The sequence below is a fragment of the Oncorhynchus mykiss genome, chromosome 1, assembly GCF_057628025.1.
Source record: "Oncorhynchus mykiss isolate SJ-2025 chromosome 1, ASM5762802v1, whole genome shotgun sequence".
Classification (NCBI taxonomy): Eukaryota; Metazoa; Chordata; class Actinopteri; order Salmoniformes; family Salmonidae; genus Oncorhynchus; species Oncorhynchus mykiss.
The window spans coordinates 34,294,598-34,315,000 of NC_143022.1; the positions used below are offsets into that span (position 1 = coordinate 34,294,598).

General features: G+C 45.1%; 1 protein-coding gene across 1 annotated transcript in view; it reads right to left on the bottom strand.

Annotated features, from left to right (window-relative positions):
• Positions 1-3,119: 3,119 nt before the first annotated feature.
• The window catches only part of grm3 (glutamate metabotropic receptor 3), a 52,557-nt gene continuing 35,273 nt past the window's right edge, over positions 3,120-20,403 (bottom strand). The window contains exons 6-13 of the mRNA XM_036976052.2: positions 19,509-20,145; positions 9,363-9,605; positions 8,977-9,166; positions 8,513-8,822; positions 8,142-8,335; positions 7,882-8,014; positions 5,217-5,394; positions 3,120-5,022 (exon numbers count right to left, since the gene is read on the bottom strand). Coding sequence (XP_036831947.1) covers positions 4,946-5,022; positions 5,217-5,394; positions 7,882-8,014; positions 8,142-8,335; positions 8,513-8,822; positions 8,977-9,166; positions 9,363-9,605; positions 19,509-20,145 — 1,962 coding nt within the window. The 3' untranslated portion in view covers positions 3,120-4,945. The remainder of the gene's footprint in view (positions 5,023-5,216; positions 5,395-7,881; positions 8,015-8,141; positions 8,336-8,512; positions 8,823-8,976; positions 9,167-9,362; positions 9,606-19,508; positions 20,146-20,403) is intronic.

The window sequence follows — 20,403 nt, forward strand, 5'->3', positions numbered from 1 at the left end:
ATAGCATCTGCAACGTTTCTTTAAGTGGCATAGCATCTGCAATGTTTCTTTAAGTGACATAGCATCTGCAGTGTTTCTTTAAGTAGCATAGCATCTGCAGTGTTTCTTTAAGTGACATAGCATCTGCAGTGTTTCTTTAAGTAGCATAGCATCTGTAATGTTTCTTTAAGTAGCATAGCATCTGCAATGTTTCTTTAAGTAGCATAGCATCTGCAGTGTTTCTTTAAGTGACATAGCATCTGCAATGTTTCTTTAAGTGACATAGCATCTGCAGTGTTTCTTTAAGTAGCATAGCATCTGCAGTGTTTCTTTAAGTGACATAGCATCTGTAATGTTTCTTTAAGTAGCATAGCATCTGCAATGTTTCTTTAAGTGACATAGTATCTGTAATGTTTCTTTAAGTGACATAGCATCTGTAATGTTTCTTTAAGTAGCATAGCATCTGCAATGTTTCTTTAAGTGACATAGCATCTGCAATGTTTCTTTAAGTGGCATAGCATCTGTAATGTTTCTTTAAGTGACATAGCATCTGCAGTGTTTCTTTAAGTGACATAGCATCTGCAATGTTTCTTTAAGTGACATAGCATCTGCAATGTTTCTTTAAGTGGCATAGCATCTGTAATGTTTCTTTAAGTGACATAGCATCTGCAGTGTTTCTTTAAGTGGCATAGCATCTGTAATGTTTCTTTAAGTGGCATAGCATCTGCAATGTTTCTTTAAGTGACATAGCATCTGTAATGTTTATTTAAGTGACATAGCATCTGCAATGTTTCTTTAAGTGGCATAGCATCTGCAATGTTTCTTTAAGTGACATAGCATCTGCAATGTTTCTTTAAGTGACATAGCATCTGCAATGTTTCTTTAAGTGGCATAGCATCTGCAATGTTTCTTTAAGTGGCATAGCATCTGCAATGTTTCTTTAAGTAGCATAGCATCTGCAATGTTTCTTTAAGTGACATTGCATCTGCAGTGTTTCTTTAAGTGGCATAGCATCTGCAATGTTTCTTTAAGTGGCATAGCATCTGCAATGTTTCTTTAAGTAGCATAGCATCTGCAATGTTTCTTTAAGTGGCATACCATCTGCAATGTTTCTTTAAGTGACATTGCATCTGCAGTGTTTCTTTAAGTAGCATAGCATCTGCAATGTTTCTTTAAGTAGCATAGCATCTGCAGTGTTTCTTTAAGTGACATAGCATCTGCAGTGTTTCTTTAAGTAGCATAGCATCTGTAATGTTTCTTTAAGTAGCATAGCATCTGCAGTGTTTCTTTAAGTGACATAGCATCTGCAATGTTTCTTTAAGTGGCATAGCATCTGCAATGTTTCTTTAAGTGACATAGCATCTGCAGTGTTTCTTTAAGTAGCATAGCATCTGCAGTGTTTCTTTAAGTGACATAGCATCTGCAGTGTTTCTTTAAGTAGCATAGCATCTGTAATGTTTCTTTAAGTAGCATAGCATCTGCAATGTTTCTTTAAGTAGCATAGCATCTGCAGTGTTTCTTTAAGTGACATAGCATCTGCAATGTTTCTTTAAGTGACATAGCATCCGCAGTGTTTCTTTAAGTAGCATAGCATCTGCAGTGTTTCTTTAAGTGACATAGCATCTGTAATGTTTCTTTAAGTAGCATAGCATCTGCAATGTTTCTTTAAGTAGCATAGCATCTGCAGTGTTTATTTAAGTAGCATAGCATCTGCAATGTTTCTTTAAGTAGCATAGCATCTGTAATGTTTCTTTAAGTGACATAGCATCTGCAGTGTTTCTTTAAGTAGCATAGCATCTGCAATGTTTCTTTAAGTGACATAGCATCTGTAATGTTTCTTTAAGTGACATAGCATCTGCAGTGTTTCTTTAAGTAGCATAGCATCTGCAGTGTTTCTTTAAGTGACATAGCATCTGCAATGTTTCTTTAAGTGGCATAGCATCTGCAATGTTTCTTTAAGTGACATAGCATCTGCAATGTTTCTTTAAGTGACATAGCATCTGCAATGTTTCTTTAAGTGGCATAGCATCTGCAATGTTTCTTTAAGTGGCATAGCATCTGCAATGTTTCTTTAAGTAGCATAGCATCTGCAATGTTTCTTTAAGTGACATTGCATCTGCAGTGTTTCTTTAAGTGGCATAGCATCTGCAATGTTTCTTTAAGTGGCATAGCATCTGCAATGTTTCTTTAAGTAGCATAGCATCTGCAATGTTTCTTTAAGTGGCATACCATCTGCAATGTTTCTTTAAGTGACATTGCATCTGCAGTGTTTCTTTAAGTAGCATAGCATCTGCAATGTTTCTTTAAGTAGCATAGCATCTGCAGTGTTTCTTTAAGTGACATAGCATCTGCAGTGTTTCTTTAAGTAGCATAGCATCTGTAATGTTTCTTTAAGTAGCATAGCATCTGCAGTGTTTCTTTAAGTGACATAGCATCTGCAATGCTTCTTTAAGTGGCATAGCATCTGCAATGTTTCTTTAAGTGACATAGCATCTGCAGTGTTTCTTTAAGTAGCATAGCATCTGCAGTGTTTCTTTAAGTGACATAGCATCTGCAGTGTTTCTTTAAGTAGCATAGCATCTGTAATGTTTCTTTAAGTAGCATAGCATCTGCAATGTTTCTTTAAGTAGCATAGCATCTGCAGTGTTTCTTTAAGTGACATAGCATCTGCAATGTTTCTTTAAGTGACATAGCATCCGCAGTGTTTCTTTAAGTAGCATAGCATCTGCAGTGTTTCTTTAAGTGACATAGCATCTGTAATGTTTCTTTAAGTAGCATAGCATCTGCAATGTTTCTTTAAGTAGCATAGCATCTGCAGTGTTTATTTAAGTAGCATAGCATCTGCAATGTTTCTTTAAGTAGCATAGCATCTGTAATGTTTCTTTAAGTGACATAGCATCTGCAGTGTTTCTTTAAGTAGCATAGCATCTGCAATGTTTCTTTAAGTGACATAGCATCTGTAATGTTTCTTTAAGTGACATAGCATCTGCAGTGTTTCTTTAAGTAGCATAGCATCTGCAGTGTTTCTTTAAGTGACATAGCATCTGTAATGTTTCTTTAAGTATCACTTTGAACAGTCACTTGTAATTAACTACCTTGTGTTGTCACATCGTTGCTAACATTTATGCCAAAAATGCTGGTTAAGGAGAAATGTTGTTGCGTTGTTGTACACACGTCTGTTACTATGGTCACCAAGGTAATTGGACCCTCCTATACAGTGGCTGTTCCATAGAATTAGGATGTGTAGAAAGGACATTCAAGTTCAAAACAATGACTGGACTGGCTGCCATATTGGGTGCATCATTTGGAAAGTTCAATAAATATTCTATACTGCTATATTTTTAACATTTACATTTTAGTAGACACTCTTATCCAGAGCGACTTACAGGAGCCATTAGGGTTAAGAGCCTTGTTCAAGGGCACATCGGCTCGGGGACTCGAACAGAGCTTCTACTAGTGCTGTCACTAGATCTGCTTAAAGCCCTGTGTGTGTGTGTTCCTAACCAGCCTGTATCTTCTTCATCTCGTTGCGGGCACACGGGTCGCTGCACTGGGATGGGGGCATCACCTCCCTTGGCCAGCGAATCAGGTCACTGCTCAGGCTCAGAGTCTCCGGCCACTCACCAATGGGCACGTATCTGTTGCGATCAGCGTTGTGCAGGTAACTGAAGAAGTTGAACCAGCGACCTTTCAGGCACTGGCCCAACCCTCTAACCACTTGGCTACCTTCCCCCTATATGCTACAATGAGAGCAAATGTGTGATTCAACAAACTATGTGGATACTATGTCCGTTCCAGCCATTCTATTCCTATGGGCTCGTCAGCCCAACTCAGGGAGCTTCATCCACTGTCAGTCCACAGTAGTGGGAATCCTACTGCAGTTACATAATACTGTCAACATTGTGCTGTTCCAACCATCAGTAATATACAAATATACAGATACAACATACAACATACAAATGAATAAAAATGCATACTGACTGGGTTATTACAATAAGACCTACAAAAAAAGTACAAAGTCTGTGGGCTATTGCAGGTGAGGCTGTCTCAGCCACTACCCCTACAGAACATATGTCTCAGACACCCCTAATACATACACACACTCCTATCACAATCCTAACACACACACACACACACACACACACACACACACACACACACACACACACACACACACACACACACACACACACACACACACACACACACACACACACACACACACACACACACACACACACACTCCTATCACAATCCTAACACACACACACACACACACTAACAAACACACACACACTCCTATCACAACCCTAACACACACACACTACTATCACAACTCTAACACACACATACTCCTATCACACACACACACACACACACACACACACACACACACACACACACACAATTCTATCACAACCCTAACACATATACACACTCCTATCACAACCCTAACACACACACACACACACACTCCTATCACAACCCGATCACACATAAACACACTCCTATCACAACCCTAACACACACACATACACACACTCATATCACAACCCTAACACTCACATACATACACTCCTAACACAATCTTAGCACACACACACACTCCTATCACAACCTTAACACATACATATACACACTCCTATCACAACCCAGTGCACAGTTATATATGTACACATCGTGTGTACACATACTGTATATGTACACACGTCTTAACAAAGCTTTTCAAAACAAAGGCTCAAAAAATCCTCCTACAAAGTTGTTTTGGTTCTTTTGTTTCTCTACAACAATTTTGATTCCATTATATGTACAGCACTAGAAAACAAAGTAGTATTAAACCCTTTCTACAGCCGTGAAACAGAACTGTGCTAGTCCACGTCGTGGGAGGAGGGGGCAGAGGGGCACAATGTGTGCCTATTGGCTAACAGTCTCTGGGGGGCAGGGTTAGAGAGGTGAGTGGGTGTGGTCACAGAGAGGAAGTGGTGGAGTCGACGATCTCTCTCCCATTACACACTGTCGGTACGTACTGGGCACTCACTGATGCTGAAGAGGGAGGGGGAGAGGGAGGGAGGGAGAGAGAGAGAGAGAGAGAGAGAGAGAGAAACAGAGAAACAGAGAAACAGAGAAACAGAGAAACAGAGAGAGAGAGAGAGATTAATAAAAATGGGACATTTAGTTAAATTCCAACTTGGCTACATAACGAACCATGCTCATCTCTGACTGTAACTTAACCATACCGTGTGAAGGGTATGTGGTGGCAGGACCACTGACACTGAAGCGGTTGATATTGAGGCGGAGACTGGTGACGTTCTTCTGTGGTTGGAACATGATGATGTGGACCTTGGGAGCGAACATACAGCCCAGCACCACAAAGCCACTGAGACTGACAGAGATACACATGGTGGTGGTCTGGACCTGTAGAGGGAGACAGAGAACATGGTAACTCCACTGGAACAGAGGACCAGAGGAAGACAGAGAACATGGTAACTACACTGGAACAGAGGACCAGAGGGAGACAGAGAACATGGTAACGCCACTGGAACAGAGGACCAGAGGAGGACAGAGAACATGGTAACTACACTGGAACAGAGGACCAAGGGAAGACAAAGAACATGGTAACTCCACTGGAAAAGAGGACCAGAGGGAGACAGAGAACATGATAACTACACTGGAACAGAGGACTGAAGGAAGACAGAGAACATGGTAACCCCACTGGAACAGAGGAAGACAGAGAACATGGTAACTCCACTGGAACAGAGGACCAGAGGGGGACAGAGAACATGGTAACTCCACTGGAACAGAGGACCAGAGGAAGACAGAGAACATGGTACCTACACTGGAACAGAGGACCAGAGGAAGACAGAGAACATGTTAACTACACTGGAACAGAGGACCAGAGGAAGACAGAGAACATGGTAACTCCACTGGAACAGAGGACCAGAGAGAGACAGAGAACATGGTAACTACACTGGAACAGAGGACCAGAGGAAGACAGAGAACATGGAAACTCCACTGGAAAAGAGGACCAGAGGGAAACAGAGAACATGGTAAATACATTGGAACAGAGGAAGACAGAGAACATGGTAACTCCACTGGAACAGAGGACCAGAGGAAGACAGAGAACATGGTAACTACACTGGAACAGAGGACCAGAGGGAGACAGAGAACATGGTAACGCCACTGGAACAGAGGACCAGAGGAGGACAGAGAACATGGTAACTACACTGGAACAGAGGACCAAGGGAAGACAAAGAACATGGTAACTCCACTGGAAAAGAGGACCAGAGGGAGACAGAGAACATGATAACTACACTGGAACAGAGGACTGAAGGAAGACAGAGAACATGGTAACCCCACTGGAACAGAGGAAGACAGAGAACATGGTAACTCCACTGGAACAGAGGACCAGAGGGGGACAGAGAACATGGTAACTCCACTGGAACAGAGGACCAGAGGAAGACAGAGAACATGGTACCTACACTGGAACAGAGGACCAGAGGAAGACAGAGAACATGGTAACTACACTGGAACAGAGGACCAGAGGAAGACAGAGAACATGGTAACTCCACTGGAACAGAGGACCAGAGAGAGACAGAGAACATGGTAACTACACTGGAACAGAGGACCAGAGGAAGACAGAGAACATGGAAACTCCACTGGAAAAGAGGACCAGAGGGAAACAGAGAACATGGTAAATACATTGGAACAGAGGAAGACAGAGAACATGGTAACTCCACTGGAACAGAGGACCAGAGGAAGTCAGAGAACATGGTAACTCCACTGGAACAGAGGACCAGAGGAAGACAGAGAACATGGTAACTCCACTGGAACAGAGGAAGACAGAGAACATGGTAACTCCACTGGAACAGAGGACCAGAGGAAGACAGAGAACATGGTAACTCCACTATAACAGAGGACTAGAGGAAGTCAGAGAACATGGTAACTACACTGGAACAGAAGACCAGAGGAAGACAGAGAATATGGTAACCACACTGGAACAGAGGACCAGAGGAAGGAAGAGAACATGGTAACTCCACTGGAACAGAGGAAGACAGAGAACATAGTAACTCCACTGGAACAGAGGACCAGAGGAAGACAGAGAACATGGTAACTCCACTGGGACAGAGGACCAGAGGGAGACAGAGAACATGGTAACTACACTGGAACAGAGGACCAGAGGGAGACAGAGAACATGGTAACTACACTGGAACAGAGGACCAGAGGAAGACAGAGAACATGGTAACTCCACTGGAACAGAGGACCAGAGGGGGACAGAGAACATGGTAACTACACTGGAACAGAGGACCAGAGGAAGACAGAGAACATGGTAACTACACTGAAACAGAGGACCAGAGGAAGACAGAGAACATGGGAACTACACTGGAACAGAGGACCAGAGGAAGGAAGAGTGCATGCTTTTTATGGACATATGTATGAACAGACAGAAAAGCAAGAACAAATGTGTATGTACCCACTTCCTGTACAAGTGCACACACACACACACACACACACACCATCTCACAGGCAAGGCCGTGGTGTTAGTGTGTCTCTCTCTACCTCACAAGTCAGATTACCAAGGCCAAAGCAATTCTTTCCACAGCCTAAGGCTGTGTGTGTGATTTGTAAGGATCAGGTAAACACATACCCTCCTCTTGCTCTGCTTGTCGACAGTGTGTCAGTACCTGGCAGCCTCTTGGATTAACATTATAAGGGTGCACATAAAACAGTTAGCATGACATGTCAGGACAGATATCCTGCAGCCAGCGACAGTGGAAGACAGCAGTGTGTCTTATTAAAATGTTTGCCCTTATGTTTGTTAATGATGAATACAAAGGTTGTGTAATACAGTAAGTGTGTTTATGCACGTGTGTGTGTGTGTGTGTGTGTGAACCTTGCTCTCACCCTGTAGTCACTGGATGTGACGTAGAATATGGGCAGGAAGGCTAGCCAGATGATACAGGTTGTGTACATGGTGAAACCTATGAACTTAGCCTCGTTGAAGTTCTCTGGACACTTCCTGGTCTTGAAGGCGTACCTAGGATCAGATAAAGGAGACAAATAGAATGAAAGAATAAACAAACCTTGAAGGCTTACGCAATATGAATGATAAACCTTCTGATGTCCACACACACAATCACACGCAGCACCTCTGCACCACCTACACAGTACACAGGATGACCAGGAGCACGTCGTATCCTAGCGACAGCAGCATGCTGGAGTCACGGACGTTACACTTCAGGATCACTGTCTGCCGTCGCTCCGGTAACGTAAACCTCCTGGTACCAGGAACCTCCAGCAGCAACCACACAGACACCATCACTAACTGGACCGATATCAGACTGAGACAGATAAACACCTGGGGGGGGAGAGAAGAGCAACGCCATCATCTAAGTTATCTATCTGTAATCTACCTCCATCTCCCATTTCCCTCCTCCTTCCATCTCTCCCTACCTCTGTTCCTCTATCTCTCCCTCCATCTCTCCCCCCCCCCTCTTCCCTCCCCCATATTCTGACAGCTAGGATGACCTCTGACCTGGGATGTGGGGCTTATGAAGCGCGGCTTCGTGGTCCCGCCCCCGTCCTTCACCCCACTGAAGATCCGGGCGATCCGATTGGTCTTGGTGAGCAGGGCAGAGTAGCAGACAGCAAATGAGGTGCTGAGGCCGAGGCGTCGCATGGCGCAGATAGCAGGCGAGGGCTTGGCCAGGAAGAGGAAGGTGAGGGAGTAGGACATGAAGACACCCAGCAGGAGAATGTAACACAACTCTCTGCCTGACGCCTTCACCAGGGGCGTGCTGTTGTGTCTCACAAACACCCAGAACACCAGAGATGTACACAGGAACCTGCAGATGGTGAGTAGATCAGTTTCAGTTTACTTTGTTGAATCCCCTTTGGGAAAAGTGTCTAGTGTTAGTGCTGGGCCTGAACAAAAGCCTACACTTTAGGCCTATCCCAACTAATGAGACTGATCCCTCTTCCTCTCCTCTAACTTCTCACCCAACAACAGCGATGCTGATTGGTCCGATAGCCCAGGCGTCCTCCCACATGATGTAGTCCTCAGGCAGGTCGTAACAGGAAGTGAGGTCTTCACTGGGCCACTGGCCAGGGGCGCAGGGCGAACAGGTGAACTCATCAGCTAGGTATTCATGAGCCTCACACGCCGTACAGATCCAACAACAGTACTCTCCTACAAGATACAGGTATAAAACAAATATATTACCTTAGGCAGCTTGTATGTAAGAAAAGGAAACTAGGATGTTTACATGAGAGCCAGCTGCTCCAATCATTTCATTCTTCCAAAACAAATTACACTGACACTTCTGCTAGTGATGTCACTAGATCTGCTTAAGCCCTATGTGTGTGTGTGTGTGTGTGTTCCTCACCAGCCTGCATCTTTTTCATCTCGTTGCGGGCACACGGGTCGCTGCACTGGGATGGGGGCACCACCTCCCTTGGCCAGCGAATCAGGTCACTGCTCAGGCTCAGAGTCTCCGCCCACTCACCGATGGGCACGTATCCATAGCGATCAGCGTTGTGCTGGTAACTGAAGATGTTGTAGCGTCCCATTCCGTCGCCATAGGCATCAAACTTCACCACGGTCTCAATACCGGGAGGAGAGAAGGGAGCTAAGAGAGAGAAGGAGGGGGAGACAGAATGAGAAGGATGAGGAGAGGGGAGAGGAGCAGGGGAGAGAAAGAGAATGGTAGGGCATTAGAGAAGAGAGATGAGGAGAGAAGATAAGAAACAGAATGGAACTAGTGTCAGGATTTCTATTTCAAAGTCAATATGAACAAAGCAGTGTCATACTCAACAACACAACTGCAGAAAGAAGAAGCTCAGAACATACACCGCTTTATGAGAGTGTCACAACACTAATGTTACTGACTGGGATTGAACCTGTTACCTCTGTACCACAAAGCCAGTCGAGCTAAAGCCTGGACAAAATGAGTCATTGTGTGAGTGTGGTTTACCGAAACTCCACTGCAAGAGGAAACACATGAGGGTGACTGACTGATGTTTACCCCTATGAGGTAGGCCTATACAGAACTGTGACAATGTTTCCATGACCAAGATAGAGTCAGAGGGGGTGTAAATGCTCAGTGTGTCTTAGTGATGCTTGTTTCCCCATGACACTGGTATGTGCTTGACATAGACCCTGTGCTTTATATGCATCTCAGGATCAGGTCATATAAGGACAACCATCTTACGGAACACTTGGTATTCTAGAGGAGAGGAGACCCATGGGACCAGGTGTGTGTGTTCTAGAGGAGACCCATGGGACCAGGTGTGTGTGTGTGTGTGTGTGTGTGTGTGTGTGTGTGTGTGTGTGTGTGTGTGTGTGTGCTCCATTGGGTCCTATTCTAACTGGTTTATAGCACATGGTTCTGAGCATGGTGGCAGATTGGGAGTGCCGTGACGTTGTATTAGTTAATGTGACGACTGTTGTTCATCGAATGATTAAAAGTTTCTAATTGCGTGATTATCTGAATCAAGCAATTATTAACTCATTAACCTGGGGCACCATGGGAAAACTGGTTTTTAATGAGTTTCTATTTCCCAAATTAACTCAAAGAATATCAGAATATCGATTTTAGAACAGCTGCTAATTAACCAGTTACCGCTACCATCTCGTTCTGAACGTCGTATAGCCCGTGAATCTGCACGAACCCGGGTCTCACCAATGAGTTCGTACCACACCAATCTTGGTTGAATATTTATTTATGAGAAAGCTACAATGATGATAAAAGATACACATAGACAAAACACAATATAGGCTATTTTTTAGAACTTAGTATAACGGGCCAACACACTATGGCGAGTGTTACCCAAAATGGGGATTTCAAAGAGAGAGAGAAAAAAGAAAGTACACGAGAGAAATATACATTTGGGGGAATTTGTCAGCTATGCTTATTCTAACCCTAGCCTTGCCCCAAACTGCCGCTCTTATGGGTCAGAATATAATGATGTAATTACGTGAGGAAGATCTCAGAGGAGAACATTCAGGGGACCGTTCAGGCTGCTCGATGACGCACTTCTCTGGCGCACCTTTCTGGTCGTCCTCACGATGTCAGTGTCCTTTTGGCTTAGGAGTCTGTTCCTTCACCCTTGCTCTGGAAGGGGTCTTCTGAGGACAGACAGCTCTGTAGCTCAGAGCTCACAGCATAGGAATGAAACCTTTTAGATACCACGATTCTCTGGGATTGGATGCTAAGGGAGTCCGGCATGAATTCACCCACTTAGACACAGCTACTCATCCGTAGCTTGGGTAGAAAAAGATTTCTTTGTCTTCAAACTTGTGTTGCATTCTGGGTTCGTTGACTTTTTAGACCTTAGCTGCAGCTTGGGTCATGTAGTCTTCTCTGTAAATTCTTTACTCACAGGTTTTATACCCTCGTGTCAGAAGTGGGCGAGCCTTTAGGGCAATTCTCTGGGCGTACTTAGTTAAGAGCAAGGTCTAGGTTTTTCTCAAATCCAATTTTAGACAACTAACTTAATATTTCATCTTTACCAAAACATTCCCTGTGATTTGGACATTTTCCACACAACGTACAATGTATCAAACATATACTAGGAAAGCTCTTCATGTTACAATGTTTTCGTAATAACGTCATCTATTAACCTTTAATAACAAAACAAAAATGACATATATTTTCATATTCCATCTATCGTCATGACCACGAAAACCATTGTTCCAAAGTCCCTTTATTTCATAGTTTAATGTTCTGAGGCTGGTTCTCCATAGTAACAGGACAAAGGAATTTGTCTGTGGCCTGAGATTTATCAGGGAAGTGAGGGGTCATGAAACCCCCACATCTTCAGACCCCTAGATCTCTCCTCCTCTGTTGGGGTTGAGAGATAATCTGTAGGGTTGTGGTCTCCTGTAACCTGCCCTGATCAGGACAGTCATGACAGGACTAAAGCTGACATCGTTGTGTGTGTGTGTTTGTGTGTGTGTGTGCGAACATACCTGCGTGTGTTAGTCTGTGTATGTGTGTGAGCATACCTGTTTTTGTTTGTGTGTGTGTGTGTGTGTGTGTGTGTGTGTGTGTGTGTATGTGTGTGTGTGTGTGTGCATGTATTGTCATGACGTTGGCCTGAGAGGGAGGTTTATGACCCCCATAAATACCTTTCCCCTTTTGCGTGCGTGCGTGCGTACGTGCTCGTGTGCATGTGTGTGTGTTATGTGTGTGTGTGTGTCTGCTGACTAGGACTAAAGCTGTGATAGCTGTGAAGACTCAATGAGATGAGAGAAGAATGGAGTGTCAGACCAGAGAGGTTTTAGGGCTTATGAAATCCATAAATCACAAAGACAACCTGAGTCTCTCTCTCCGCCTCTTCTCTATCCCGCTCTTTCTCTCTCTTACCATCCTCAATATATCCCTCCCTCTCTTTCTGTCACTCACAGAGGATATTGGCAGTGCTTAGGCTTCTTTCCGAAATAAAAGTTCAATGATTTCAATAAGGAAAAGCTGATAAGATCTTAAGACTGAGAATAGCTGAACATTCTTAATACTGCAAAATGCAGCTAATCTCTCTCTATATAATAAAGCAATAAGGTTAGACACACAGACACACACACACACCTCCCTCATTATCATAACTGCACCCTATTAGCATATCAGCTTTGTGTAAAAGGTTAATTGGCCACATTATGATTATGTGTTAGAACTGGTGTGCTGAATTCCAAATCAAGCCATTGTCCCTTCACCCTACTCCTATAGTCCCTCACTCAGATCTACATTCGTGGTTTGGTCCTGTGTAAGGAGGTGTTTGAGAATTCAGGATTAGTCTGCTGTCTGTCCCCAGAGGGCACTCATATGTCTCTGATCCAACACCACTACCTCTTCTATTCCCTGCAGAGAAATGAGACCTTGCTGGCAGTCAGTACTAACTTAACACTGCAAGTTATAGCCACTCCAAGGCTACTGGAGGAGATTTTGATGACTGTGTAGATCTGACAAAGACAAGGTTGTAGAAAAACAACAACCATGAAGAGAATGGATTTGGTTGCTATCAGATCCCCACCCCCGCCAGTAGAGGTATTTGGTTTCTATGGCCGTGGGATCTGGTTCATTCAGATTTGGTGCCTTGTGGGAATGGAAGCCTGTGTTCAACGTTCACTCACACTCACATGTCAATGCCAACTGCTGAACATACACACGTATGCACGCAAACATAACACACCTAGGCACACACACTCCTAACAAACCCGTATACTGTTCGTCCTGCAACTTCCTATGACATTCTATGTGACCCAGTACCATATCCGTCAAGGGAGCATAGGTAGCCCAGAGTAAAGGCATATTTCTCCCCTCAGCTTGTTCTAGTTTAAGAGCTCTGGGAGACTGTCCAGTTCAGGCTCCGAGGTTAGCGGGACTCTCCCTAGGTCTCCCCAGCAGTATCTGCTTTGCTGAGAGCTCTAGCGGAATGAAGAACTCCCGCCGTAGTCCTCTCTGATGTTGGAAAAAGGCTGAAGTCTGCAGCTTTACGTTAGACAGTAAAGCACTGCACTACACTGCATTCATATGCAGAGCAAATCTGTCCACACCATCCGTCTATTGTTTACTCTCTGTCTCTCTGTCTCTGTCTCCATCTCTCTGTCTCTGTCTCTCCATCTCTCTCTCTCTCTCTCTCTCTCTCTCTCTCTCTCTCTCTCTCTCTCTCTCTCTCTCTCTCTCCCTCTCTCTCTCTCTCTCTCTCTGTCTCTCCATCTCTCTCTCTCTCTCTCTCTCTCTCTCTCTCTCTCTCTCTCTCTCTCTCTCTCTCTCTCTCTCTCTCTCTCATGCAGCAGCACTCAAACAGCTGGAACTAAACTACAGCCACTGAGACTATAGAGCAGCAATACATAGGACAGGTAGAAGAGAAAAATACAGATCAAGAAAAATAATTCTGAGGCCAAATTCAAATGTAAAAACATTCAAAACTTGACTTGTAAATGAGAGAGTTTTTATTATTCTGGATGAATTAAAAGTAAGGGGAAGCAGGGCTTTCATTCAGTAGTTCAGAAATGAATTACACTCTCGATCATGTAGGGCTAACACGCTGGCCGCAGGGGATGCTGGGTATTACTGGGAGGGGGTGAACCAATCCCCTTTAATCCAATGATGGGGGGAAGAGAGGGAATACATAATGTGATACTGCAGAAAGAGAGAGAGAGTGGGGTGAGAGAGAGAGAGAGAGAGAGAGAGTCCACCTGTCTGGCTGTTGATACCACACACTAGGGGACAGGTAACATTTAGACTGTATAAGCGTTGTGCAACATATGCTAGGATAATCTCAGCCTCTCATCTCCTATTCTCTTCTGTGCTCTCTCAGCCTCTTATCTCCTTTCCTTTCATCTCCTCTGCTCTCCTTTCCTGCAATCTCCTCTCCTCTGCTCTCCTCTCCTGTGCTCTCCTTTCCTGTGCTCTCCTCTCCTGTGCTCTCCTTTCCTGTGCTCTCCTGTCCTGTGCTCTCCTGTGCTCTCCTCTCTTGCTCTCTCCTCTCCTCTGTTCTCCTTTCCTGTGCTCTCCTCTCCTTGCAGTAAATGTGGTGGTGAGTAAAATATTGTGAGATCCCAGAGGCAGTCTCTTCATCCTTCCCCTCATGCTCTCTATTTCTGTTCCTCCTACTTTTCCATCATCTTTCTCTCCCACCCTCCCTAACATCTTTAGAGCTGCAATGTAAAGTGATGTGTGTAATGTGCATTAGGCAAGACTTGTGCATGTGTGTGTGCGTGTGTTTGTGTTTGTGTCTGATGTTTGTTAGGTGTGGGGAATGTTCAGTCCAATCAGGCGTGTTTGGAGTGATGACCTCTTACATGTGTGTCCCAGAGAGAGAGACACATGAAAAACATCACAATGGGCTATATCTGTTCTCTCTGTGGTCTTCCTCTCCAGAGACTGAGAGTCACACTGGACAGCAGATGGAAAAGAAGAGAGAAGAGAGAGAAAGGAAAGAAGATAGGAGAGGAGTGATAGAGGAGACAAAAGAGGGAATAGCAGGGGAGAAGAGAGGAGAGGAGTGATAGACAAGATAAGAGAGGAGACAGGAGGGGATGACAAGAGAAGGGGGGAACCAAATGATAGACACAAAGAAGATATAGAAAGAGAAGAACAAGTGATAGCACAACAGAGAAGAGGTTTTAAAGAAAAAGCTATACAAAAGAAGAGGTAGGGAAGAGAGAAGAGAAGAGTGAGATAAAAGGATGAGCTAAGGAAAGGGAAAAGGGATGGATGAAAGGGAGCAGGTTGATGTGTATTGGGATGAGTCTTGTCCTGTAGGCAGACCTGAGTGATTTCCGCCCCAAAAAATCCTGAAAACAAAATTGAGCTTTTTGGTCTTAATTTAAGGATCAGATTAGGCATTACGGGTCAGAAGTGTGGTTAAAGCTATGGTTAGGGTTAGGTTTAATGACTTTGTGGCTGTGCCAGCTAGTGACCACGCTGCAGAGCTGCACTCAGTACATGAGTCTTCCCAATAAATGCTAATCTGTTGGAAGGGATGGAAGTGAAGGGAGGGAAGGGATGATGGCACCCAGGCAAGACGCTTGTGAAGTGTTTATGAGTGGGAAGCACTGTTTCCAAGTGTGAAAAGGGGTGGGGGAGGGAAAGAGAAAGTGAAGGTTGTTCTCTGGCATGTAACCGTTACAGTAAGCTCTTAGCTCAATACGGCCCTGAAGGCACAACGCCTCTCCTCACTCTGCTCACACACACACACACACACACACACACACACACACACACACACACACACACACACACACACACACACACACACACACACACACACACACACACACACACACACACACACAAAAGAGCAGAGGACAGGGAATATGACAACTATCTGAACAGGAGGTTGCATGTGTGTGTCTGTCTGTGTATGTGTCTGTCTGCGTGTGTGTCAAACTGTGTGTGTGTCTGTCTGTGTGTCTGTGTGTCTGTGTGTCTGTGTGTCTGTCTGTCTGTCTGTCTGTCTGTCTGTCTGTCTGTCTGTCTGTCTGTCTGTCTGTCTGTGTATGTGTGTGTGTGTGTGCGTGTGTTTGTTGACTGATTTGTTTACTGCAGATGGGGGACGGTAGGTGGGAGTTGAATGATGTCTTTGAAAAGTGTGTGGGTGGGGGGTGTCTGCGATTTCATGACGCCAAAAAATACAATTCTGAAGCTGTGGCTTTTTCCAAAGCTCTGAGAGTGTATTTGTGTGTGTGTGTGTGTGTGTGTGTGTGTGTGTGTGTGTGTGTGTTTAGCAGTGTTGGGGGTTACAAAGTAACTCTGTAGAGTAATAATGTGACTTTTTGCAGTACTGAGTAATAGAAAAGCGTTACTGTTCCAATCTGAGTAATAATATTGCAGTTTTTTACTAAAGACATAGGTTGATACTTCTGTTATCATTCCTCTCCTATTATACTTCTAGATCCAAATAAACATTTGTGATTATTATTCCCTCTCTGTTGGCGCAATATTTAAAAACATTGACTTTTTCAGCATGGAAGTACTCCCATTACTTTTGATTTGGTAGGACAAAATGACAAGAATATAAATGTAAAATGTCAACTTTGCCCAGGCGTGAAACACCTCTCCGCTGCTAGAAACAAGACTTCCCATCTCTTGAATCACCCTGCAAAGGCAACACGCCATTACAAAACGTTTTGCAAAACAACCCCGAGACCTGACCACTGCTGCTGAAGATGACTGTAGGTGTAGGCCTACATCCAGATAACCAAGGCTTTATTTTAATTGTTCAGGAGGACAGACTGTAACCCAGGGAGAGCTGAACAACCTTGTAGATTGGTATATATATAGTAGAGGAAATGCTGCCCTTATCCACGGTAGAATCTGTCATTATTAGGCTACTTGTATTGGTGTATAGGCCTACATAACATAACATTTACATTGTTTACATTGAGTGAGGACACGCAATGTTTTGGTGTGTAGCGCAAAAGTAATATAACGAGTAGTGCAACAAATTACTTTTATTGTGGAGTAATAAGTAAAGTAATTTGTTATTGTTGAAAAAGTAATAGGAAATATATTACTTTTTTGTAACCCCAAAGCTGGTGTTTAGCGGTTGGCTTTGAGAGAGCTCATATCTACAGTACTACTTCGACTATCGGCCATAGTGTCAGCTTAATTACCATAGCAACAGCATAGCTACAGAGAGGGCTCTGGCCTAGAAGAACATTGAGACTGCGCTAAATGATACACATCACACACATGCAAACTAAAGCACACAAAATGATGATCATCATCATCCTAATCATCAGAAGCATCAGTCTGTTCAGCCTCATCCTCCTGACTTTGATCACCACTGTACCATGTCTTTCTATTCCTAACTGTGACATGTCTGTTGCAGTAAGAGTGGAGGGAGGGATGGATGAGGGAAGGAGGGTGAGATAGAGAAAGGAGGGAGGGAGGGAGGGTGAGAGCAAAGATTGGGAGGTAGGGTGAGAGAGGGAAGGAGAGGGGAGATTGACTATGGGGATGCTAGTAGATCAGAGTGACAGATCAGAGCGACTCCCCCCATCTCTCTCACTTTCTCTCCAGCCCTCTATCTTCAGACTTATTCTTCCCACCTCCACTCCTGCTCACTGGAGGCTGTGGCTGCGGCAGCCTCTCTCCTCTCCCACTCTTCCTCTCTCTCTCTCTTCCTCTCTCTCTCCCTCTCTTCCTCTCTCTCTCCCGCTCTTCCTCTCTCTCTCCCACTCTCCCTGAGACAGCCTCTCTCCTCTCCCTCTCTTCCTCTCTCTCTCCCTCTCTTCCTCTCTCTCTCCCACTCTCCCTGAGACAGCCTCTCTCCTCTCCCTCTCTTCCTCTCTCTCTCCCTCTCTTCCTCTCTCTCTCCCCCTCTCCCCGAGACAGCCTCTCTCCTCTCCCTCTCTTCCTCTCTCTCTCCCTCTCTTCCTCTCTCTCCCACTCTCCCTGAGACAGCCTCTCTCCTCTCCCTCTCTTCCTCTCTCTCTCCCACTCTCCCTGAGACAGCCGTGCTCTGAGCCCTTTGATTTGCAGCTTGAGAAATGAAGATGTGGAATTTCAAAGAGAATCTTCCTCTGCTGACGCATACTGTCCCACTCCACCAGCAACCCAGCTCTACCTCCCTGCCTCCCCCTCTCTCTCCCTCTATCTCCTATCTCTCTTTCCCTCCCGCTATCTCTCCACCTCACTCCACCTTTCACTACTGCTACCTTTCTCTTTACCTCTACCCACTTCTGTCGACCTGTCAGTCTCCCTATGCCAAAACCTCCCTCTTCCTCTCTCTCTAAAGCTGTAGTGGCAGTGCTGTTTGTTGAGGTATTTTGATGTCCCCCATTGGTCATGGTTAGAAGGGGAATAAAAAGCTCAAAACCTGTCTGTCTGTCTGTCTGTCTGTCTGTCTGTCTGTCTGCCTGCCTGCCTGCCTGCCTGCCTGCCTGCCTGCCTGCCTGTCTGTCTGTCTGTCTGTCTGTCTGTGTGTCTGTCTGCCCGCCCGCCCGCCCGTCCGTCCATCCGCCCGTCCGTCCGCCCGCCCGTCCGTCCGTCCGTCCGCCTGCCTGCCTGCCTGCCTGCCTGCCTGTCTGTCTGTCTGTCTGTCTGTCTGTCTGTCTGTCTGTCTGTCTGTCTGTCTGTCTGTCTCTCCAACAGCAGTGTATTTATACCTATGTCTTTGTACCGCACCTGCCACTCAACCCAATCCGATTTTTCCCTTTTCCTTCTCTCCAGTCTTCAGAGACGCTCCTGCTATATGAACACACACACACACACACACACACACACACACACACACACACACACACACACACACACACACACACACACAAACACACACACAAACAACACACTCTCACACACACCGCACACAATCTCACACGCACACATGCATGCATGCACTCACTCACAATTGTATTATTACTACTATAGGAGTCTCTATTAACTTGAACTCTGTGCTGTCATATCAATTACACATATCTAATAGATGGCAACCAGCAAGCATTACAGTACATGTCAATTAAGGTGAACTATTCTTATACGTTTCCTGTTGCTATGCTTGCCAAAGCAATTCTTGCATATCTCTCTCCCCTTCTCTCTCTTCTAATGAACCCTCTTTCCTCCCCATTTCATGTCTCTCCCTCCCCTCAAACAGACCAAACAGTAAAGTTAATGTTGAGCATTCCCTTTCACCTCTCTCTTTTCCACTGCTTCCATCCCTCACTCTGCCCCTCTCCTCCCATTCTGCCAGGTCTACAGTACTGACCTGTGAAGCTGATGATCACAAGGTAGTCTACAGTACTGACCTGTGAAGCTGATGTAGAGGAGGTAGTCTACAGTACTGAACTGTGAAGCTGATGATCACAAGGTAGTCTACAGTACTGACCTGTGAAGCTGATGTAGAGGAGGTAGTCTACAGTACTGAACTGTGAAGCTGATGATCACAAGGTAGTCTACAGTACTGACCTGTGAAGCTGATGATCACAAGGTAGCCTACAGTACTGACCTGTGAAGCTGATGTAGAGGAGGTAGCCTACAGTACTGACCTGTGAAGCTGATGTTGAGAAGGTAGCCTACAGTACTGACCTGTGAAGCTGATGTTGAGGAGGTAGTCTCTGTAGAGCTTACGTCCATCCAGAGCCTTCATGCTGTCACAGAGCTTGCTGGTGTTGGAACACAGTGTTCTCTGCATCTTATCGAGGGCGTGGGCCACAGCGTATACCGCATTCACCACAAACATGATCTTGGACTCCGGCTCAAAGTTACTATCATCCACCAACACACCCTTCTCACAGGGAGGGAGAGAGAGAGACACAGTTCCCCCTGACCCTACTGCTCCTGCCCCAGCTCCTACTCCTCCACCCCCTCCTCCAAGCGAGCACTGGAACTTCTGCTCCCAGAATTCTCGGTACCAGGGGTTGCGGTGGTTTTTGATTGGATCCAGAGACAGGAAGTAGCGGTTGAATGCCGGCACGGGATTGGCCGCCAGCTCCAGGGTGATGGCCCCGTTGGCTGTGGCCTCATTGCCCTTGACAATGCTCTCCTGTGCCCCCCAGCCGTCACTGGCCACCCAGATGAAGGTAGCGTTAAGTCGAGCAGCAGCAGAGAGGAGTTCCCGAGCGTCATCGCTGCGCAGGAAGAGGACAGCCACGCGGGCGTTGGGCTTCTGGAGGAGCTGCCTGATCACTGCCTCATAGGACTTCTTAGCGTTAGAGCGGCCCACCTGGACATGAGAAGGAACATCCTTCAGTTATTTACACTGGACACAGAGGGAGTAAACACACATCCGAAAGAGGTCTACTACAGATGTAGGATCTTTATTTGATCACCTTGTTGCAGGAGAACTATCCTCCACTGCAGGAAACGTTAAACCTGTATTGCAGTTTGTAATTTCCACTTTGAAATTTAAGACTTGATTTTCCCTTACGAAAAATGTATCAACCCCTACAAAATTGTCCATTAATTATAATAATTTACATTT